General features: G+C 38.7%; 3 protein-coding genes across 4 annotated transcripts; 2 read left to right on the plus strand and 1 right to left on the minus strand.

Moving 5' to 3' along the window:
• The first annotated feature begins 8,078 nt into the window (after positions 1 to 8,078).
• LOC103712672 (probable N-acetyltransferase HLS1-like) lies at positions 8,079 to 10,982 on the plus strand. The gene is made up of 3 exons (XM_008799255.2): positions 8,079 to 8,270; positions 8,491 to 8,624; positions 9,992 to 10,982. Exons 1-3 carry the CDS (start codon positions 8,079 to 8,081, stop codon positions 10,866 to 10,868), a joined length of 1,203 nt encoding a protein of 400 aa, XP_008797477.2. The 3' UTR covers positions 10,869 to 10,982.
• An 8,057-nt stretch (positions 10,983 to 19,039) lies between these two features.
• On the minus strand, positions 19,040 to 20,542 carry LOC103712646. Its single transcript, XM_008799222.3, has 3 exons — positions 20,108 to 20,542; positions 19,757 to 19,795; positions 19,040 to 19,671 (listed from the first exon to the last, which is right to left on the minus strand). The coding sequence occupies exons 1-3, from the start codon at positions 20,204 to 20,206 to the stop codon at positions 19,303 to 19,305; spliced, it is 507 nt and encodes a 168-aa protein (XP_008797444.1). The 5' UTR covers positions 20,207 to 20,542; the 3' UTR covers positions 19,040 to 19,302.
• A 1,134-nt stretch (positions 20,543 to 21,676) lies between these two features.
• On the plus strand, positions 21,677 to 24,555 carry LOC103712645 (universal stress protein PHOS32). Of its 2 annotated transcripts, none has more exons than XM_008799220.4 (4): positions 21,677 to 21,999; positions 23,730 to 23,839; positions 23,923 to 24,044; positions 24,217 to 24,555. In XM_008799220.4, exons 1-4 carry the CDS (start codon positions 21,681 to 21,683, stop codon positions 24,302 to 24,304), a joined length of 639 nt encoding a protein of 212 aa, XP_008797442.2. In that variant the 5' UTR covers positions 21,677 to 21,680; the 3' UTR covers positions 24,305 to 24,555. The 2 variants fall into 2 exon arrangements, with proteins under 2 accessions (XP_008797442.2, XP_008797443.2); XM_008799221.4 differs by having other exon boundaries at positions 23,926 to 24,044.
• Positions 24,556 to 24,619: the final 64 nt, after the last annotated feature.

The raw sequence follows: 24,619 nt of genomic DNA on the forward strand, positions 1-24,619 counted from the left end.
ATTTATATTTTGATGGCAAAAAAATATTGTGGCTAAAAAAAAGTACCTCTATAAAATAGAAGCTTTTAAGCAACCATATTTTTTTTGTTGCTACAAGCCTACATATTTTTTTGAGACAATTATTTTGATAGCTATATATAATTCCTTGTGGTTAGCTTTTTTGGATGAGGTCTAGCTAGATCATTATAAAAGTGACTCATACAAGCATGTCTTTTCTTTCACATTGGTTGTAGGTTGAGGGGATCTTGAATTCTTAAACATGACACAAAAACTAAATAATATTTTCTGGCTAGTTTTTTTGAGTGAGATCTTAGATTGTTGATAATGGTATCAGAGCAGACTTGGCTTATGCCTTACATGAATTAGGGGATACTACAGGACAAGTCTTTTTAAGGTTGTCAACTAATCATAATATGGTGTTTGGATTGAATTGGATTTGGAACTTTAGCCTGGTGAGGATGCTAGAATTCAAACGAAGGAGTATGTGAGATCAAGGTTTGGTGTTTGTGAATTGATTGGATTAGATTTGGATTATTGACCTGGTAAGGATGCCAAGGCTCAAAAGTGTAGGTCCAAATCCAGCTACAAACATCATAATTAGCTCATGGTCAGTTCCAAATGGGGCATGTGCTATAATGTCCCTTAGTTTACATGAGTTAGGACCCATTTGCATTGATGCCATTTATAATAATTGAGAACCTCACCTAAAAAGGGCTAGCTAGAAGTTTATACTTTGGAAGAGGTATTGGATCATTATACACAGTATTAAAGCAGATCTATTCCATAGTTTATGTAAACTAGGTGACACTGTAGCATAAATTCTTTTGAGTATTAGCATGTAAGAACTCATGTGAGCATGTATTTAGTTCTATATTGATTATGCACTGGAAAGATTTTTAATACTTATTCAGAGCCAAAAATAATCCAAAATGTAACTTCTTGGCTAACTTATTTGAGCGAGGCTCTAAGTTATTATGTATTAGAGCGAACCTAGCTTATAGCCCATGTCGACTAGGAGATATTGCAGCACAAGCCATTTTGAAGTTGACCATAGTAGTGTTCTATGGTTGGATTTGGGCCCTTAACCAAGCAAGAATGCTATGACTTAATATGAGAGGTATGTGAGGACTAGTGTGGATGCATGTTTAGTCCCATATCAGTCGTACGATTAGGAGATCTTGGATATTTATACAAGGCTAAAGAATCCACAAAATACTATATGGCTAGTCTTTTGGGGTAATATCTTGGGGTGTTATAAATGGTATTTGAATTGACGACCTATAGACTATGTGGGCTAGAGAATTAACATTACAACACGAACTCTTTTAAGGTAATCGCAGGCCGATCATGGTATTGTGATTACTTTTGATTGGATTGGACTGTTAGCTTGGTAAGGATGTTGGCACTTAAACTGGGGAGTATATTAGATCATGCGCAGGCATCTAATCAAGCCTTTGAATGTGCACTGGAGATTTTGGTACTTATACAAAATTAGTAAATATAAATAATACTTTTTAACTAGTCTTTTTTTTTTTTTTTTTTGCTGAAAAAAGGGGAAGAGGGGAGGAAGGGACAAGGCCACCCTCGCGTAGCATTTTAACTAGTCTCTTCGAATGAAATCCTGCATCACTATATTATACGGCTTTTTTACTTGATTTGGATGGTTAGTTGCAGACAGAAGGATAATAGAGATGTTGTGAATGGTTGGGTGCGAGGAAAGAGCCGTTTTGGAGCCAGTCGTGGGAGGACGTAGGGAGGAGTCTTGTTGCTTCTTATTTCAATAGCTGGGACAGGAGAACGAACACAAGGGGAAAAGAGGGACCACAGTTCTCTTTTCCCATAGAGTTTCCTTCTCCTTAATAATTATTTAAGCAGCACTTTTTTTATAGAAAAATTGATGCTGGATCAGTTTGGTTAGAAGCCCACAAAATGAAGCCATATTGTTTCATGTTGGACAGAGTAGTGCCATTGCACCATGATGGCAAGTACTAATAAGAAATATTGATCCGATCGTTGAGAAGGAAGATTTCCTTCAACTCGATCAACTTAAATCTCTCAAAAGAAAACTAGAATAAGATGGAGTAATATTGAAAGTGGGGCTTTAAGTCTCCTTTTCTTTCATTAATGATTCTTCACATCTTAAACTGAGGTACATAGCTCCTATTTATAATACTAGTGAGGTCCCTCCTCACAATTTAGGTTGCATTCCTCTCCTAGTTGGAATTGGATTAGATATCCTAAAATAAATATGATTAATAAAAATATTCTAGAAAAAGTTAAAATTTTTGAGAAGGTAGATCTCAACTTTTATATCAACTCTGCCTTTTATCGCTCTGCTTGATTCTTTTCGGATAGAGAGCTACGTCCGGTCAAAGTCTTACCCAAAAAGTAAACTTTCGGTTTGACCAGTCGGTTTCGAGCCTAAACGATGGAATTTCAATCCGATTCAACCTTTTAATAGGTTGGCCCAAAGTTGTAGATCTTGAAAAGATATCCAATTTCAAAAAAAAAAATCATCTCAATCGAGCATCGTATGACCAAGTTATGGCCTCCGAAAGTTTGGCATGCGACTCGGCTTTCTGATGTGGAGGATCTCGTTTTTGAACTCTGTCCAGTCCTACTCGTAGCGGTCAAATTATTCTACATTGAGTCTGGTGATTCTCTTGAATACTCGTAGTGGCCAAAGTGTTCTATATGGAGTCTGGTGATGCTCCTGAATTCTCGTAGTGGCCGAAGTATTCCATATCGAGTGTGGTGATTCCTCTAAATACTCGTAGTAGTCAAATTGATCCACATCGAGTCTAATGATCCTTCTAAATCAAATATTTGCATAGAAGCATATATATAATTGGGAGGCAAACACTGTATACATAAAAATTAAGGATTAGTATCTAGTAGAATTACTAGAAGTCCCAAAGTTAAACATCAGTAAATGTTTCTTTTGTTAAGTATGTTAGTTATTAAACATGGAGGGACTTGTTTCCTAAATGATTATCTCATCACATGAATCCTTTTCTTCTACCATATAAATTTACAATTGCTCGTAGAACGCCATATGTAGTATGTGTTAGAGTAAATACATGATCTAGATTGTAATGTTCCTCCAACTATAATGGAACAATTTAGATAATGTATCTAATGTCTATCAGATGACCTGTGTGCGTCCCTCATATTTTTCTAGTAATCTTGTTTATACACTATCATTTGCATCATATTAGCAATGATCATAAAAACTCTACATGTTCTACTTCAATATTTCACCTAATAAAAGTTCTGTTAGAGACATTTCCATCTAAATCCATTTGTCCTTTTATCTTAGATACCCAGTATCCCTGAAATGAAATGACCCTCAAGCATAATCATGCTGAAAATTTTATTTCACAAATGTCCACGCTAATCCACTGTTTTTCTATATATTAAGAGAAAAATCTATGCTAAAGTCCCACTTTTAAGCTCCGTTATGCTTCTACATAAATTTTAATCTTTGCCTATTCCTGCATATTCAATTATTCACTTGCTCATCGTGCATCATCATCTAAAAAAATATATATGAAAGAATCACTTTAACTATTTCATGTGTTCAGAGAATTACCAGAACTGGCTAAGATATTTCTATTATAATCCTAATCTTGCCAGTCTCTTGATAAATAACTTTCAAACATTCAGGTAATAATCTCTTAATGGAATCAAAATTCTTCCACAAGCAAGCAATGGCGGTCTCCTTTGATGAAGGATATTCTTGATTGGAAAACTAACAGGCTTTCCCTTCAAGTATCTCACATTAACAGGGAAGATAATCAAGTGGAAGTTTTCTTGGCGAATCAAGTGCTCAAAAGGGATTTCATCATTACAGAAGGGTCTACTTTATCTCCAAACTTGAATTATTTGTTGATGGCCGATGGGTTGAATGTTGAGTTTCTAAATTTATGATTGGTTCGTGTCAAGCTGTATCTCAGTTTTTGGATGGTTGCTTTATAATAATTAACTCTCTTGTATATGTCTGTATGTTGAACTTTAGCTTTGCAAAAAAAAAAAAAAAAAAAAAAAAAACATTCAGGAAATGGTTCTAAACTATTGCAAGCCAACTCTTATTAGAAGGTTCAGAATATCGTACACCATTGATTTTACAGCGATTGCTGTATCCTTTATAAACTTTCAACCCTGCTAATGATGGCATTCGAGTGTGTCTTCCATTTTCCACAGCATAAAGTCACCTCTCATTGCAGTACTATCAGCTTCCTCCCAAAGTATTGTAATAATATGCAGGTTTTTTCTCCCCTGTTGCTTTTTGATCATTAACACAGGTTTTATCTCTAAGATTCTATCGAAAAGTGCTGAAAATATTTTGCCTAAAATTATTATATATTTATTTTATAAAAAATTATAAAAAAACTATTATAATAAAATTGAAAGATTAAAAAGAGTTTATCTGAAGCGAGACGTGTGATAAACACTGTCCTAAGAATGTGATTCATCGATCCCTACGTAAAAATTTATGACGATCTCATTCCTAAAGTGCAACAACTCAGTTCAGCTCGATGCTCTTCTACCGAGTACGATTGCTGAGGAGACTTGTCCCAATCAATTTTCTTTAAATGCCCAGATGAAAAAAAAAAAATCAAAAGAAAAAAAAGAGAGAGAAGAATTCTCTAACTCGTCTCGAAAATTAGAGAAGTAGTAATATGAATTGAGTAACCCAATATACGAGCTAGAGCTTATACAGTGTGGCATTTCTAAGCTATGTAATATTTTGAAACATCGCATCTATATAAAAAAAACAAATATTTTAAAATAATTAAAATATCTAAAATTAAAAAAAAATAATTTATTTATTTTTATAAATTTATTTTTTTAAGTAAAAGTTAATAATAAGTACACGAACAACGGAAACCACAAGCTTTATGTGGTCTATTTGATACCTGCTACGTGGAATCTATCTTACCGTTATTTTCCGCATAAAGGCCAAGTCCTTCTGTAAAAGAAAGTTTCCTTCAAATCATGTCGCCACCTCCAACTAGGTCTCCTTTTTGTCTCCCTCCTTTTGTTTCATTTACCATTATTTTGCAAACATATCACTACCTTCAAAACGCTGCACCCCTGTAAGTCACATCCGACTTTCGTTGATATGTCCGTGGTACTACTGTCTCACCAAGCTGTGGACTGTCTTTTATGCATATTTTAGATTCTTTCTGAACCATATCTGCAGGTATGTACCAAGGTGGTTCAATCTTCTTCTCTCTAATTTTTCAGGTACATCGCTTGATCTTTAGACTGTATTCTTCTAAAAGGACACAAGAGTGACTCGCATACAAGGTAGTTCAATCTTCTCTCCGTTGTTGCATGAGATCCATCCCATACCAGATGCAGATTTGAATATTATAAGCTATTATTTGATAAAATCAGTTATTGCTGATATTTTTCTCTTCAATTTCTTCTTTCATGACTTGAGCTTGAAAAAAAAGGAGAGTAGAAGGCTCTATAGAGAACGTATTCAGAAATCTATAATAGAATTCGACCATAACGATCGAATTTATATACTACTCAAAGTCTAATGGCCACAAACAATTGCATCTTTGCTCCATGACTCCTTTATCATCACCGACGGCATCAAAATGGTCTAATTAGACATTGGAAAAGGAGGTTTATACTTCAGGCATGATTTTAAGGAAAAAATTTGATGGCTTGGTAGTAGTACTGCTATAGACGAATTGGATATTAAATTTGATATCAAGGTTGTAAATAGGTGTTCTGATTTTTTCCATGGAACGACATACTCAAGATAATGGATGTCCTTCCATCCGGATCAACTTTTTTGATTCATCCCATCCTGGTTGAGCTGTAGAGTACCCCACCATCCTGTCGATATTTGAAATCTAGTTTGATATTTGGAAAAATGAGCTCTTGAAGCATGAGAACAGACATACTGGGCATTATTTCTCAAGGTTCCAGTGCAGCAACTATGCATTCACAAGCAGCACCAACATATAGCATCATCAAAAGACCATTTATTGCCAGAGGAAAAAGGCTCACAAGGCTCATCAGTTCTTCCATCTTTCCAAGGGCCGGAGATCTGGTTGCAGCTGGGAGCTGTACGTGTGTCCGGTCAGATGGCAGGAGAAAGTTGGCAGACCTTTTATGACACCCTTCTTCTCAAATGATCCAAAAGCTCTCAGGCCAAATGGTGGGTGTCATAGAATGACTGCTGCCAGAATTTTTAGCTGATTGTAGGGCCCAAAAAAAATCCATCAGATCATTTCCCTTTCTATGAATAACAGTACTGTTTTGGTAGTCAAAGTTGATGGCCAACCTGTGAAACTTCTTACAGGAAACTGCGTTTGAAGGGAAGGTCAGGAGGGCTTGATGTTTGACAGCACAAATAGAATATAAGCCATGTAAACATTATGGGCATCACAGAAACAAGGCTGCTGCAAGCTTATCAAAGAGATCATTTTCTTTTCTATTCATGCCTCTTACCTCGTCAATGCTTTTAAACATGCATGCATGATGTGATACCGCTGAAAGGAGGATCCAAGAAGAAAAAGAAGTGCAGATAATGTATATAATTTGAAACATTTTATGATGACGCTAGGCAGTGTCTGCAATGAGATTAGTTCCGGTATCTTTTCCCAATTTTTTGATTTGGGATGGTTGATCTGCATGTTACTAAGGTACTAAGCACAAAATTTTTGATTTAACAGAATGTTTTAATATTATATGACTAAATCGCTGACACTAACTGAGTGACAAGAGCTAATCTCTGTCACCAAAGTCATGATTTTGGCGACGATTTTTTTGTCATCAAAATTTTTTTTACTAATGATCTTTCTTTTGTTGTAGTGTTCTATGTGACCTAGCTTTAGCAAGTTGCAAAGGAAAGGTTTTGATTTCAAATATTGGGAGGTGTTTCCCAAAGTGCTGAACATGGATAATTTTTCTATGATTTCTATGAAATGTTTCATGGCTTCCCTGTAGTTATTTCCGGAAAGAAAAAAAAAGGGATGAAAGCATCATTGAACTAGAACGAAGCATTCTCTGTATATCAAGGACTCGTTTGGTTCGCGGAAAAAGGAAAAAAGAAAGTGTGATCAACGGAAAAACAAAGAAGAGTCTCTTGTTTGGTTGGATTTTTTAAATAAACAAGATAAAAAAAAGTAACATTTCCATAAGGATAAGATTTCCAATGTTTCATAAAAAAAAAAATTTATAAGAAATATAGAAAAGCTACTTTTCCACTACTTGAAAAATGGAATGTTTTTTTTCCAAAACAACCTTTAAGCCATCAAAATCTATAGGTAAGGTCTTTCCCTTTATTAAGGATATAATATTTCACAAACTTTCTAGCTCAACCAAATATAAGCCTCTATGAAATGACCGCTCTTTCATGGTCAACGAAATATGTCAAAATTATTTTTTCAGGCATTATATTTTCAAAACTCAAGTTCTTACAAAAAAAATATTTTTTCGCAAACCAAATGAGCCTTACAAAAATCTACATATCCACCTTTATCATCAGTAGGCCCCATGTGAAGAAAAACCGATAGTGATGGTTTAGGCTTTGAACGGACCACTACTCGTATAATGGTGAGTCATTCTTGTAACTGAGGAGGCCCCATATGTAGACTTCAAAAATAATGTGATATAGCAGTTGATAACAACTCCTTCAGCATGCCGAAGGAAGTGCACAACCTCAAAGAGGAGAGAAGTTGGAAGATTAGTTCTACCTTTTTCTGAAACATCAAAACTTTCATAGAGATTCCCTCTAAACATGGAGGATGTCTACAAGTAAACAACAAATTAAAGTATCTTGTGATATCATGCTTTTTCTCAAAACTCATGAGAGGTTATGTTGCATTACCCCACTTTCTAATGTTAAGAAGGTTAAAAAGTGTTTATGTGGTTTGTTAGGTCCAGAATGAGAAACAAACGAGAAAGCTCTCATAAAGTAAATGGGAAATGATACGGGTTCTAGGATATATAGGGACAGCATGAGTGTAAGCCAACTGTTAGGTAGAAAGTTTTTGATCCCTCCCCTATCATTGAGCTCCTCAGCCTTGTAAAACAAAAGAAATAGAGGAAAGATGGATCTCAACCATGGTAGCATGGACAAGAAGGTGGTCGTAAGGGAGTTCAACAGGGAAAAAGACTGGGAGGTGATAGAGAAGCTTGAGAGGGACTGTGAGATTGGGTCTATAAAAGATTTCTCTATCCTCACCAACATGCTAGGAGACCCCCTATGTAGGATTAGGCTTTATCCTCTCCATGTTATGTTGGTAGGTGGGGTTTCTTTCAAGTGTTGCTTGATTTTATGACTGTTATTATTTTTTATGCTTTGTCCCATGATATTAATTTTTTTGCTCCTCAGAAATCTCATCGCCAAATCCTAGAGGTTATGCCTGAGAGAAGAAAATTAAAGTTAAAAGCTTGTACCATGGAGAAGATGATATGGATGACTGTTTGAGTTGAGATGCTAATGTTATCTTTGGCCTGCAGGTTGCTGAGTTGGTGGGAAATGGAGAGGTTGTAGGAGTGGTAAGAGGCTGCATGAAGCGTGTGGGGACTGGCCTTGAGACGGGCCAAGTGTGGATGAGCTACATCCTTGGCCTTAGGGTCTCCCCTAAGCATAGGTTGGCTTCACATCTCTCTCTCTCTCTCTCTCTCTCTCTCTCTCTCCCTCTGTGTGTGTGCGCGCGCGTGTGCGTGTTTGTGTGTGTCATGTACCCAAGAGTGTGACACCAAGTTCATGTCTTAATGACCATGCATGCATGGTGAAAGTAACACCATGTTCATGTCTTAGTGACCATGGCGAAAGTAATTTGGTGCTCTTGGTAATAAGCATGACACATTTGTTCTTCTTAAATAGATAAGATATGATAAGTTCCAAAGGAGAGGTGTCAACTTAAGGAAGAGTAGATCAACAACTTTCTCTTTTCTTATTATATCGTTATATTTTCAAGGTATTATTGGAGCAGTGAGTCACTTCCCCCGATGTTTTTTTGATTCAATTTATTTAAAAAATCAGATATATGCAATATTTCTACGTGTGTTCGTCATTGACATCTATTTTTTCTTTTGGTTCGAAACATACATTTGATAAGCAAGCCAAAGCTAAAATAAAAAGAATGGCCAAGAATAACCCTAAGAAAACTATTGCTAGGGATTTGGACAATTAGCTAGTCAAGTTGAAATTATCAGTTGTTAGAATTTTTATATCAATAAAATTTTACTCTATGTATGTTTAGAAAATGCCACAATTAGCATGTATCCAGAGAGAAAAATTGATTGAAAAAACCTCTCTTTAAAGTCTTAGATATATCATCACTTTTATAAATTTGAATTTGACAAACATTTTTTGGAATTTCAGTTACAGCACACAAATACCATAAATGTAATCTTTGACCTACTATCTCAACCTATCCGCTCATCTTCCATGATTAATTTCAACTCGATTACATGAGGAAAATAGAAAGGATGGATGACATGTTGTATGCCATAAAAAACTTTTGCTAGTAAAAACCATTTTAGACTATTGTATCCCAAAACCAAAACATTTTAGACTAGTCCTTGTCATCTTCGACACTTTTAAACAATTTTAGGAAAAACAAAGAACAGAATAGGCTAAAAATTTCTTAAATGGTCATCATTATAACATGCTGAAACTAATTCAATTCCTTATAACATGAAAATCGGGTTACGCATGTATATCAACTAGCAAAAAAAAGGATTTTTAATACGTAGCTTTAGACATTTAGTAGTGATAATTAAACGATAGGTAATGACGATTCTTTCCATGTTAATATTGACTTTGATTGATATGTGTCGGTGTGCATTTTGATGCACACTTGACTTATTGTCTAAAGAAGAAAAACAAGATTGAGTTCAACTTCATCCAACAGCTATATATCGAGATATTTTGTGCAAGGGAGGGAGAAAAAAAAAACCGGACATATGATGACATGTCTTGTTTTTTTTGTTTTTCTTCCAATGTACGTAGGAGGATGGGAATTGGATTAAAGCTCATCAAATCAGTCGAAGATTGGGCTGAAAGAAATGGAGCACGATATGTTTTCTTGGCCACAGAGGAGAACAATACTGCGTCCACAAATCTTTTTGTTCTTAAATGTGATTACAAAAAACTAAGCTCTTTAGCAATATTGTTTCAACCAGTTGAAGCTTGTAGCAAGAGGAATCCATCTGGTGATGTGAGGATAGAGAAGCTGACTGTTGAGCAAGCTACTTCGTTATATAAAGATCGACTCGGAGGCGAGAAATTCTTTCCTGCCGACATCGATGCCATTCTTAAAGAAGAGCTTAGCCTTGGTACATGGGTGTCATACTTCAAGGAAGAGCACTGGGATGGCTTGCATTGCAAACAGCACGACAGTAAGTTCCTTAGCAAAACTCCAAGCTCCTGGGCCATCCTTAGCATGTGGAAGACTTATGAAGTTTACAAGCTTCAAATAAAAGGAGCACATTCAGTTAGGTGTATCAATACCACTCTTTCCCATATAAGATCCAAAATCCTGCGCTGCTTAAGAGCTCCCTCATGTTGTGAACTTCTCTCTGGGCCATTTGGTTTTCTCTTCCTCTATGGGCTTCATGGTGAAGGGGAGAGGATGGGGGATCTTATGAAATCTTTGTGGTGCTTTGCTTTCAGTTTGGCCAAGGATGTGACAGACTGCAAAGCTATTGCAACTGAGGTGAGTAACTGTGACCCTCTATGTGGGCATTTGTCATGGGGATCCTCCATATCACGCATCAATGATGTCTGGTGTTTGAAGAAGTTGGGAGATGGTGCAGGAAATGACAGTATCAATTGGACTGCTGCATCTCAACTATCACGGGTTTTTGTTGATCCAAGAGATTTTTGAAGGCTAGGATAGCATAGATATGCCTGTGTTATGAACCCATCTTAAAATGTGTTAAGTAGGAGTTATGATCAAATAAAGTTTCCAATGCTTATGCTGCATTATGCTTGCCTTTTCCATTGCCACCGATCCTTTGGATGCGATGCTGCGAAGAGACACTCATCGAAGAGTGATCTTCTTGTGCTTTAAGACTTACATTATTCAATTTCAAATTAGTAACAAAGAACTGTGTCCCACCAAAAAAAAGAACAAAAAATACGACAAAGAACTGTGTCTTGTGATAGTTTTGCTTCATGCATGTCACGCCCCGAACCCGAACCTAGGCCCGGGACGCGCCAGACGCCGCACACCCGCACGGCGGACCGCACGGGCGTGCAAGGCTGAATAATCAGACACTCAAGTCACATCATCAGATCACAATATCAATACTAAAAATCTATCATTTATGATAATCAAATCAATAATTCAATTTCAAATGTCTCAAATAAAGTTGATAACATTTATTTACAAGATCAATTACTTATGACAAAATGAATCTAAATCTATTTATGTCCAGTGTCATAAGTCCTCTCCTCCCGAATCTCCCATCAATCATCTCCTGCAATTATGTCAAAAACAGGTATGAGCTACAACAGCTCAGTAGGTAACAACATGCATAAAGTCACGATAACATGTATTAAAGCATATGCAATGTAACTACAGGTCATGTGCACAAAATAAATATGATAATCCGCAAACCAGTCCGATACTCAAGTAATATATATATACCATCTCAGTCTATCACATCACGCATAACATAATCCACAGATCAAACCGCATGACTACGGCCACATCACCCAGTGGCATGGTCACACCGAAGTGTCAACACTCTGCTCCTAATGGAGCCCTGCACCGCAGTGCTGCACCCCAGGGTGCCCAATCTCTGCTCCTCAGAGCATGCTCCGCAGAGCCAAAACACCCCATAGTGCCGGAACTAGTTCCTCATACAAGTCGACAGGGCCAACGTTTCCACCCCATTGGCGGGAATCCTAAACAATAGTCACGCGGTCTCCAAAATCACATCCACAATTTCCAACAATTAAACTTAATATAAACATAAGTTTTCAAAACCAATATCTACATAATAGATTTTCAGATGATCGATTTCCAGTCAAAAACATGCTTCTAAATAATAATGATGCCAAGAATATAAAACATATCAATATGCTGGAAATAATCATACACATATGCATAATACATGTAAATCATACTTTGAGCAAGGTTACCTACCTGGGCTCGCTTAAAAATCCCTGCCACAGATATCACGAACCCCTGATTAAACATAAATATTAATTATTTAATTAATTAAGAAACATAATTTAAACTAATTCCAATCCCCTAAACTCCTAAGTTCATAGATCCAAGAATAAGTAAACTAGATCCCAAAAATCAGAATTCTTTAGACCCAAACCAATTGTGGCCCAACACAGATTAGGCCCAAATGAACCAAACCAGATTGCAGGTCCAAATCAAATCTCGGGCCTAAACCAAACCAGCCCACAAATCCAATCAGACCCAACTCAGCCCAAAAACAGGTCCCTAGCCCAACCCAAACCAGGTCTGACCAGACCAGATTAGATTAAATCTTGACGAACCAGATTACACTCAAATCAGGCTAACCCCAATTTCTGACTCAGATCCAAACCATAACCCAAACCTATTCACTCAAATTCAGATCAAACCCAATACAAGGATTAGGTGGAACCGGTTCATAATCTAAACCGGTTCATGGTCTGATCCCCACTTGAGGCACGGAAATCAAAGCAAGGACAAGCACCCAGCCGGAAGAAGAAGAAGAAGAAGAAGAAGAAGAAGAAGAAAAAGAAGGAGAAGAGGAAGAAGAAGGAGAAGAAGAAGAAGAAAGGAAGAAGGGGGGGTGGCTGGTGGCTCCGGTCGGCCCTCGGCGGCCGACCGTGGCCCTCGGCGGCGGCGCTCGGCCCGCCGCCGTCGGCCATCCCACTGTCACAAGCCGAGCGGAGGAAGAAGAAGAGAAGAAGGAGAGGAAGAAAGGGAGGAAAGAGAGGGACCGGGGCTGGGAAGCCCGGCTCCCGTTCGCCCACCTCCGGCCGAACTGGTTTCGGCCGGATTGACCCCGACCGGCCACCGTCGGCCGGCCGATCTAAAAAAAAATGTCTTTCCGAAACAGGGCATGAAATTAATTAACATAACCTTATTCTTTCCCCTCTTAAATCCATAAAACAGTAAATGGGTAGTCTTTCTCACCTACAGCCGTCGACGAGTGGGTTCTCCGGCGGCGTTGGCGGCTCCGGCGGCGGCGGCGACTCCGGCGGCGGTAGCGGCTCTCAAGGAAGGGGAAAGAGGAGGAAAAGATGAATTTTTTATAAGGATGGGCTCTCAGAGAAGAGAAAGAGAGGGAGGGAGAGAGAGAGAGAGAGGGAGAGGGAAGAGGGGAAGAGGGAAGAGGGAAGAGGGAAGAGGTGGGGGGTGGTGTGCGGAGATCCCGCTGGCCGTTCGGCCGGCGGGTTCATCGTGGGAAGACCACGATGAATAAACTGAAGTCGGCATCCATTGCCGACTTCAGTTCATTGGGCCCAAGAACGGGCCCAATTTCTGGTCTTTACACTCTAACCAACTAAAAAAAATTTCGTCCTCGAAATTAAAACATACCTCAATCCGAGAACAAGGCAGGAAACTTCTCTCTCATCTCCTCCTCCAGCTCCCAAGTAGCTTCTCTCTCACTGTGATTGCTCCACTGCACCTTTACATAAGGAATCGTGCGCCTCCTCAAAACTTGGTCCTTCCTATCCACTATACGGATAGGCTGCTCAACATAAGAAAGATCTGCGTGGAGCTGCAAAGGTGCCACTTCAATCACATGACTGGAATCAGCAATGTACCTCCTCAACATAGAGACATGAAAAACAGAATGAACTCCCGATAGAGCAGGTGGAAGTGCCAGTCTATAAGCAACAGATCCAACTCTCTCGAGAATCTCGAAGGGTCCCACATATCTCGGACTGAGCTTGCCTCGAACTCCAAACTGCATGATCCCTTTAGAAGGGGATACTCTGAGGAACACATGATCTCCGACCTGAAATTCCAATTCCCGCCTCCTGATATCTGCATAGCTTTTCTGTCTGTTCTGAGCTGCTCGGAGTCGTTCTCTGATCAACTGAATCTTTTCCACTGTCTGCTGCACCATCTCTGGACCCAGAATTTTCCTCTCCCCCACATCATCCCAACAAATAAGAGATCCATAGAATCAACAACATTCTCCTGAAACTAACTCAAGTATTTCATCATAATGCCTTTTAGATCAAATATTAATGATCTTAACCAGTTTCAAAATAAGTCAAACCACCACACTTCCGCTGCACACTCTGATTTAATTCATTTAATTCTCTAAAGTCATAAAATAATTTCTGACTAAAGTATCACTTTGCATTGAGACTAAGAAACTCCAAATTTCAAATTTCCAAGTAGAACTAGAGCAAAACCTCTAGATCTTTTTGTCCTCAATTTATATAGAGTATAGTTATCGTAACTAACCCCCAATCCTTTAGTCAAGTTTAAGGTCACTACGTGATCTCCACAACCTTCTTAGAATCCAAAAATATCTAAGTTTAATTTAAAGGGGGTAATTCTTGTATTCCCTTAGCAATTTAATTAGAAAATCTACATTGATTTTCCTTCCAACAGAATTTACTTCAAATTCAATAGGTTAGATCTGTTGAGCCAATACCACTATGAGTAGGAATTAACTCTATCGATCTCCAGATCTTTCTTCACCAAGATTCTTAACATCCATCAACAATGCTATATATGATAATTCATGTAAGCATCTCATGACCGAAGTCTCTACTCAATATGACATCTATTAGTGGCTTCATCAACAATGACAAAAGATCCCTGCTCAAATCTTAAATCTAGGCTCGAGTTTTAGATTAACACATCCAATAATCTCCAACAATTATAAGAAAATTCAGGAGCCCAATCCAAACATGCAAATTCAAATAATTAGAATTCTTCCATCAATATGCATACTCTATGGCCTCAAAATAATCAAATACATCCATAGGAAATAGACATATTTGCAATATCCAACATGCCAACACCAGATATAATCCACATACATTTTCAACTTCGAAGAACGTTCCTTTCAATATTATGAAATCTCCTTAGCTTACTCCAATACTAAATCAACGTACAAATCCCACTCTAATAATTAGCAGCAAAACCAAAAGTATGATCACATTAAAACTCCCATCAAATTTGAACTTTCAAATCATTTAAATAATATCTAAACATGGTATACTCGATATGCCATTGTTGACCTATACTTATCTTAGGCCAAACCTCTCTTATCATGATCAAAGACAATTTATACTTTCCTTCCGTATGCATCGAAAACCAAACCGATGCATACATTTTATCACAATGCCCAGTGATCTTACAGCTTAAACACTGAATTTAATTTTCATGTCCTAAGTGGTCATAACCTTAAGCTATGATATATTTCTGTCACGATCCCTAGTGATCTTAAACATATGCTCAGATTCCAACTGGTCACATTTTCCAATAATCTTAAACCTCAAACTTTAGTGCCACTAAGGCCACAGTCCCTAGTGGTCTTAAACCTTAGATTATAATATCATTCTTGTTACAATCTCAAGTGATTATAAACCAAATCTCTGATAGTTTTTCTATCATAATTCTCCACTGATACTCACCTGAACATAAACCCTAGGATACCTTAACCTTAAGCTCTGATACCAATAAATCTGTCACGCCCCGAACCCGGGGCCCGGGGCGCGAGCAGACGCCGCGCACCTGCAGGGCGGACCCCGCAGGCATGCAAGGCAGATGAATCAGATCAACTATTAATAACTAATTAAAAATAAATTTCAGTTTTCAGATCAAATGTCCATATATACATAAGTCAAAAGAGAAAGTCAATATCCACTAGCTAACTACATCATGATCACTCCATCCCGTAATCCCCATAATCATATATCATCACCTGCAAAAATGTAAATAGTAGGAGTGAGCTAACAGCTCAGTAGGCAACATCATGCAATAAAGTAATCATATAACATGTCATGATGCATATGAAAAGCAACTAAAACTCATAAATCCAAAAATCCACACGACAATACGTAAACCCGATCCGAGACTCAAAATAACTCCACCGCATGACTACGGCCACATCACCCAGTGGCATGGTTACACCGAAGTGACAATACAACTCTCCGAAGAGCCGCTCCACTGAGCCAACGCACCACTGTGCCGCACCCCCTGGTGCCAAACTCACGCTCCACTGAGCCGCTCCGAAGAGCAAAACGCACCCCTGTGCCGCCACTATTCTATCACCGGTGGTCGCGGTGTCAGAACTAGTTCTTCAGTACAAGTCGACAGGGCCAACGTATCATCCCATTGGCGGGGCCTAGACTATAGTCACGCGGATTTTAAAAATCAATAATCAACTTTCCAAATCAAGTCATGATCATACTCCCAATAGTAAAGTACATAACAGTTTATGAAATTAAATACTTAATTTTAATTCTAATACATAATGCCAATAATAAATCATAACATCCATATATGCAAGATACATGTTAAAATTCTACTTTAAAGCAATAGGTCACCTACCTGGGCTCGCTTAAAAATCCCTGCCACAGATATCACGAACCCCTGATTAAACATAAATATTAATTATTTAATTAATTAAGAAACATAATTTAAACTAATTCCAATCCCCTAAACTCCTAAGTTCATAGATCCAAGAATAAGTAAACTAGATCCCAAAAATCAGAATTCTTTAGACCCAAACCAATTGTGGCCCAACACAGATTAGGCCCAAATGAACCAAACCAGATTGCAGGTCCAAATCAGATCTCGGGCCTAAACCAAACCAGCCCACAAATCCAATCAGACCCAACTCAGCCCAAAAACAGGTCCCTAGCCCAACCCAAACCAGGTCTGACCAGACCAGATTAGATTAAATCTTGACGAACCAGATTACACTCAAATCAGGCTAACCCCAATTTCTGACTCAGATCCAAACCATAACCCAAACCTATTCACTCAAATTCAGATCAAACCCAATACAAGGATTAGGTGGAACCGGTTCATAATCTAAACCGGTTCATGGTCTGATCCCCACTTGAGGCACGGAAATCAAAGCAAGGACAAGCACCCAGCCGGAAGAAGAAGAAGAAGAAGAAGAAGAAGAAGAAGAAGAAGAAAAAGAAGGAGAAGAGGAAGAAGAAGGAGAAGAAGAAGAAGAAAGGAAGAAGGGGGGGTGGCTGGTGGCTCCGGTCGGCCCTCGGCGGCCGACCGTGGCCCTCGGCGGCGGCGCTCGGCCCGCCGCCGTCGGCCATCCCACTGTCACAAGTCGAGCGGAGGAAGAAGAAGAGAAGAAGGAGAGGAAGAAAGGGAGGAAAGAGAGGGACCGGGGCTGGGAAGCCCGGCTCCCGTTCGCCCACCTCCGGCCGAACTGGTTTCGGCCGGATTGACCCCGACCGGCCACCGTCGGCCGGCCGATCTAAAAAAAAATGTCTTTCCGAAACAGGGCATGAAATTAATTAACATAACCTTATTCTTTCCCCTCTTAAATCCATAAAACAGTAAATGGGTAGTCTTTCTCACCTCCGGCCGTCGACGAGTGGGTTCTCCGGCGGCGTTGGCGGCTCCGGCGGCGGCGGCGACTCCGGCGGCGGTAGCGGCTCTCAAGGAAGGGGAAAGAGGAGGAAAAGATGAATTTTTTATAAGGATGGGCTCTCAGAGAAGAGAAAGAGAGGGAGGGAGAGAGAGAGAGAGAGGGAGAGGGAAGAGGGGAAGAGGGAAGAGGGAAGAGGTGGGGGGTGGTGTGCGGAGATCCCGCTGGCCGTTCGGCCGGCGGGTTCATCGTGGGAAGACCACGATGAATAGACTGAAGTCGGCATCCATTGCCGACTTCAGTTCATTGGGCCCAAGAACGGGCCCAATTTCTGGTCTTTACAATGCATACAAGGAAGGTTTTTTGAAGAAGGTAGCAATGGAATTCCAGGTTTGTAACCCTCAAGCTTCTTTCTCAGTTTTTGATTTCTTAGGAAATTTTCTCTTAGTTATAGTGACGCAAGAAGAAATCCTGCAAAGTATCACTGACGACATTCAAAGCTCTTGGGACATTTGAATCTGGTTGAAGGCTTAAGTATCGGCAATAGATTAGCAACAGAGATAAGTTTGTTGTCCATCACTCTCCAAAGTAGTACCCTGGAACCTTACTGCTATTTTTTAGCTAGTATAGGGTTGCTTCTCAATTAGTTGCCGTTCTGACATCCATTAGGGTCATTGCTTGTGCTTGGTGAAATTATAAAAGGCTCGGCCCGACAAGCCCATACATGGATTCAAGCCTGAGGCAGCCACTTTGTGCAAAAAAAAAACAAAGAACCCTAAAGTAAGACTGACCACAGTTCGCCCTTCCAAAAACACTGGATTGCAGGTACTATAATTGGGTAATGTCTTCGGTTCATGCATTGGAAGCATGAAAATTCAAAAAAATGGGACATGCTACCTTCTAAACCCTGTATTCCTGGTGATTTTTTCAGTGCAAATTCATTCCCATGAGATTCATTCATAGGTGATTAATTTTTTCTATTGCCTCTTTCATAGCTGATGTTTCAATCAACTGTTCACTTTGAAAGGATGGCCATCGTTCATAGAAAGGAGGTTCTCATTCTCCTACCTATCTTGTTCTTAAGCTTTGGTTGTAGAGATCCTCATATAGCACCTAAAGCTAAGCTGGGGAGCACTTTTTTGTAAAGCATGTACTGATTTAGAGGACAAATTAATCTTGCTCGCCGTTTGCATTCATGTACCCCTATGCTAGATTTTGGTATTTATAGGTTTTATCAATGTTATGGCTCATATGATGCCTAAATTTGAGTGGAGCTTAAGTTTTTTTGACATTATGGCATGGCCCTACTCTGCTAATAGGGATATCTTGGTGCCAAATAGATTCATCCAGCTATTTATGGACTAGTTTTTACAAAAGGCTGTTCTTCAGTGCAAATATACACTGACCTACTAGACTTCAGCTAAAAGAAACATTATTCACTTAATCAAAAACTAACATTTTAAATTTTTGTCCTGTTAACAATGGCATAATAAACTCTGGTTGTCTGGGATTCAAATTATTAAATATTAATGTTATTAGAAATTTTTCTTCTCCAAGTTTGCATCAGCCGTTATTTTGTGATTTGAATGGTCAGGTAACCACCACTATTTCTACTATAACGGCAAAAAAAGCATATTTTTTTCTCCGTTACGGACCCTTTACAAACTAAGCTAAAAAGCTCAAAAACATCAGTACTAAACTATAATACTACCGCCCACGATGTGACCGCACAAATGGGACTCGCATGCGTGGCGCTCCTGTAACATGCCACGTCGGATGTCAGGTGGGTCCCGAAGAGTCAGTTGTTAGTTCGCCGGCAGGGAGAGCAGCGACCGGTCTTGGGCGTCCGTTTCGGCGTTTCCTCTTCTTGACCCCGGAGGAGGCGGCGGCGAGGCGATCGAGGTGCGACGCGGCGGAGGCCGAGGAGATCGATACGGCCTCCGGCGCCGCCTCCGCCACCGGCGCCAGCGCCCGCGGCCGGACGGTGGAGAGGGAGCCGATGGGGCATTCCTGCCATCCGAGGGCGGCGATGTCGTCCTTCACCTCCTCCAGCTCGAGCGCCGCGCACGACGTGGTCCCGCGCTCCCGGATCGTCGATCGCGTGGGACGCATCAGATCGTACGCATTCAGATTCGCCAAGATCTCCTTCTGATCATTCCCACAACTTGAGGAAGGAAAAAAAAAAACATCAAAGCATGGATCTTTGAGGAAGGATATTGGGGATCTGCCTCACCTTGGTGCGGAACCTGATGAATCCGTGCATGAAGACGATCTGGGACATAGGAACCACAGAAATGCCGTTAAAAAAAATCCAAATTATAAGTAAAATAAGCTAACTTCTACGGATTTGGAATGATTTTTTTTTGTTAGAGAAGGGATCTGAGCACGAAATAGGGTACCACCACCGAAATAGATCCGATTAAAAATTAAAAGCTCCAAGAATAATAACGGATCTATAGAAAAAGGAAAAAAAATTACGATTTGACACAATTACCTAGTTAAAAAGAGGAATTAGGACAAAAAGAAAGGAGGGTTTCGATCACCGGGGAGAAACCTATGGGGATTTTAGAGAGAGATAGAGAACCTGGTTGAGCTGATCGAGGCTGAGGCGATGGCGATCAAGGTTGTTGAGGAAGTATAAATAGTCTTCTAGCGTTAGCTTCTGCTTCCCTTCTTCCTTCATCTCTCTCGATCTCCCGCGTTCTCAGCTTCAATGGCTCTGCTTCCTGATTTGGAAGAAGATTTGTTCCTACCTTCAATTATTTTACTATAACATTACATGACATGTAGATGAGGTGTATCTATTAATGTGCTTCAAGATCCACATTTGTCATCCATGTCTTTAGAATGGTTGCCAGCTTCAATGGCTATAGGCTTCATCTATTTTCTCATCATCTTCTATCGATGATTTTCTGCACATTATTGGAAAAAGATGTTTCAATAATGGTAGAGAGAAGGTGGCAATTTTGATTTATTATATTGCCTATAATATTTGGTTCGCAAAGAATAATCGTATCTTCAAGATATGAGACAGAGTGGTAGATTAATTATATTAAAAGCTCCCATCCATACTCATGAATTTCTTCGGATGATTGTTGCAAAGAAACCTTTGACAGCAGGGGCAACCTGTGGCTCTTCCTATGCAATTTATGCATCCCCAAGGTCAATTTTGATGTGAATGTGATGAAAAAAAATGTTTTTTGTGGAGTAAGGTTTAATATATGAAGTGTTAATGGTGCACTACTAGCTGTAGACAGTATTAGAATTTTTGATAGTATAGTTTCAATGGCAAAGTTACGCATAGCTTGAGAAGGTTTGAATTATGCTATATACACATTAAAAGCTTCACATGTTTATATAGCGGGTGACTATAATAGTTATGTGATGGCTTTGTGATGCATCTTCTATAGATAGAAAACTTCATCCGCTCTTAGAGAATTAATGGAAAATGAAGCTTTTACTACTATTAATTGAGGTTTTATATATTTACAGAGAAGCCATTATTGCATCTTATGTGATATTTTTTGGCATATTTTTTTTACTCAATTTTATGATTTTTTTTAAGATTAGCACGAATACATTTGCACACGACTGATTTAAATTATCCGATTTACCAAAAAAAATAATATTTGTTTAAAGAGAGGCCAGGAGCAGGAACCTACATGGTTCAGGCCCAAATGATCAGAATATTCTTTGATCTGTCACAAATTTATAGGGCAAAGAAGTAAAAAACCTTTCTTATAAAATCTATTATTTTTGTGGCGGACGAGCAGCAAAGCGGATCTATCGGTGGCGGTAGGGTCGGACGGGACACGGATTTGATAAATTTTTTATCGATTCAAATCAAAGTATTTATTAAATAAATTAAAATTTTAAATCTAAATTCGATGTATTTAATAAACAAATAATTTAATTTGATCTAAATAATTTATTTATTAAACAAATTAAATTAAGTAGATCTTCAAAGAATTAAATAAATTTGAATAGATCAAACAGGTTATGAAAGTAGATTTTAAATAAATTAAATTTATTTATTAAATAAATTAAAATAGATTAAATGAATCAAATGTTTAAAACTCAATTCAACCTAATTAATAAATAGATATAGACGGATTGACCATCTAAATCCATTTATATCAAACCTAGATTTGTTTAAAATGGATTGTGTTGATCTATCGAATGATAAATTGCCACCCAATCCCCTGTCTTTGGTCTTTCTGCATTTTTATTCGGTTCTAGTTGGCTATTTCTGCCTCTCATCTTGGCCGTGGTCTACTTCTCTGTCGGCAAAAGGGATGGCGACGGCGGATCGGAGGGTAGGGGTGGCGGTGGACTTCTCGGCTTGCAGCAAAGCGGCGCTCCGATGGGCGGTCGAAAACGTCGTCCGCCCCGGCGACCACCTCATCCTCATCAACGTCCAGAAGGAGGTTCTCTACGAGGAGGGCGAGATGCAGCTCTGGGAGGCCACCGGATCCCGTATCTTTCTCTATCTTCTATTTTTTTTTTTTTTTTTTAATCTTTCGCCATCTCCAATCTCGCTCGCATATACTCTTGCCTCTTAAATTGCTTTTTAGGTTTACTCTTCCTAGCCTTTTGCCACTTTTTTTTTTCCGGATCATAGCGCTTTTGTTGGAATTTAGGAAAAGATCGGATTTTGAAGTTTGTTTACATTCATGGATGCGACTCAAATTCATGGTCATAGGGTTATTATAGAAGTAAATATCAGGCAGTGTGACATAGAGTCATGATTTCTGTATTTGTCTTAAAAGATAATATGTACGAGATTTTGTTATGTGATTACTTGATATTGAACCCATTTATTTTTTTTTCAGGAAAAAGATTAAAATTTCAAACTTAACTTCTCAAAAATATCAACTTTTGAAACTTGCTTGCATAGTTAGATGTGATTCAATTGATGGGTACAGTTTTACAGGCACAATAAGCTGATGCTGCAGTAAGCACATATCAGTGATCGGAGAGCCCATGATCTTGTTTTCATTTAGAGTGTTAAATTGGTCCTGGAGTTAATTTTTTGACTGTTTGATATGAAATTCTTTTTTTTTTTTTTGGCAAATCGAAAAGTATTGAAATTTGAAACTTTTCTTCATGTATAGTTCTGATTCGAATTTAAGGCTATCGACTATCAGTTGGATAGTGCAAGAAGCACATGACCTCAACAACTAGTCATGATTTTTGCTTCAATTTCATGTGTTAATAATATTGCAGATTTGGTGTGTACTAGCTACACTTTCTTTATTAAACTAGACATTGTTATTCGGACATGGTATATCGCTGAATTGGGGTCTTGTATTTGGTTTTGGTGTTCTTCGAATTTGGAATAGCATTACACAAATCAATTTTCGATGGCAATGGATTCTTCAAATAATATGTCAATTGGTTGTTCTTTTGGAGGTGATTGCTATTCCTCCTATAAAACTTGTTTATCTGCATGTTCATCTAGGTGTGTAGTAAATCTAGAGAAATTTGATAACTTGATAGAACAAGATTGCTCAAAATAGTTCACCAAAACCTGTAGAACTACAAGTCTGTAGAAACAAATCTCCATCCCCAAGGGATTCCTAGACACTGTATCTCCTCTTGACCTCTATCATTCATCCATTGATTTATAATTTGGAATTTCATTATTATTTATCTTCCTTGTCCTTCCACTTCGCCGCCAGGTGGGTTTCACTACTTGTCCTATCTTTTCTATCGCATGTGCAGTTTAATCTCTGAATTCATTTTCCAGGGCTGTCCAAACAATTGGACTCAATTCAAACTCCTCCAGCCATCTCACAATTGCAGATATCACTAATGAGTGAAAAAATTAGGCAAAATTTTAGCATTGAAAGAGAGTGCTAGGTATGCCCCTTTGTTATTTTTTTTTCTAATAATTAGATATTGCAAACAGTATGCAGCACATGGAGATGATTCAAATATTGTTATTAAGAAAAACGCAAACAGAATTCCCTCATTTTTTCCTGAATCCAAGGTACCTTTTACTTGTTCAAAGTTGCAGCTGCTCATTTACAGTCACTAGATGGGGCTTGCAAGTAGAATGTCGTAGACTCCATGCACGTAACAACAATTGTGACTGTTTTGAATTCTGGCTGTTGACTTCATTTTTTAGCTATCATTTGTTTGAGCATCCTTCTTTTCTCAAACGGACTTTTGAAAATAATTTTGGTGTAATGGCCATACCGCAGCACTTATCCCACTAGCTGAGTTCTCTGATCCTGGTGTTGCAAAAAAGTATGGGGTGAAACCTGATGCTGAGACCTTGGATATCCTCAATACTGTAGCCAGGCAGAAGGAGGTGAGTCTTGCTATTATGTTCTTCAAGCAATACAGTCGCACAAGTTTGATACTGATAATGTAGCACCATATCGTTTATGTTAGCAGATTGTGGTTATCATGAAGATCTACTGGGGGGATGCCCGTGAAAAGATTTGTGAAGCAATTGAGAGTATTCCATTGAGCTGTCTGGTCATTGGGAAAAGAGGGCTCAGCACGGTCAAGAGGTCACGCCAGAACATTCTATTATTCAAAACATCCTGGTCTTGGACTGTTTTTATTCAAAACTTGGTGCTAGACTGGATGAAAAAGCTAATGATGAGCATGGCCATATCAAATTAGTCATAGCTTACCAGTTCATGTAGAGATTTTCACTAATTTCTTTGTTCGTTTCTGCAGGATACTCATCGGCAGTGTCAGTAACTATGTGGTGAATAATGGTACCTGCCCAGTCACAGTTGTCAAGAGTCCTGAACATGAAGGCTAGACACTCTCCTTTTGTTCTCTGGAGGTCAGCTTGAGCTTTAATTTCGTAGAGAGCTCAGAACTTTGTTCCTTAAATAAGAACTTGATTTCTGGTTTGTGCCATGTACTTATGTTTCATGAGGAATGCGTCTGTTGTAACTTATGAATGTATATGACTGTTGTATGTGTTGGCTATGGTTTTGCCTAACTGTTACGTTGAATATCTGTTAAAAAAATGTTGGAGTGAGTTCTTTCTCAGGTTGTATATCTCCATCTGCTCGAGCAAAAAAATCGTGGATTGGATTGGTTGTTGTATGCATTTCATCACTTGATGATC

Source organism: Phoenix dactylifera, chromosome 12 (assembly GCF_009389715.1).
Source record: "Phoenix dactylifera cultivar Barhee BC4 chromosome 12, palm_55x_up_171113_PBpolish2nd_filt_p, whole genome shotgun sequence".
Taxonomy (NCBI): domain Eukaryota; kingdom Viridiplantae; phylum Streptophyta; class Magnoliopsida; order Arecales; family Arecaceae; genus Phoenix; species Phoenix dactylifera.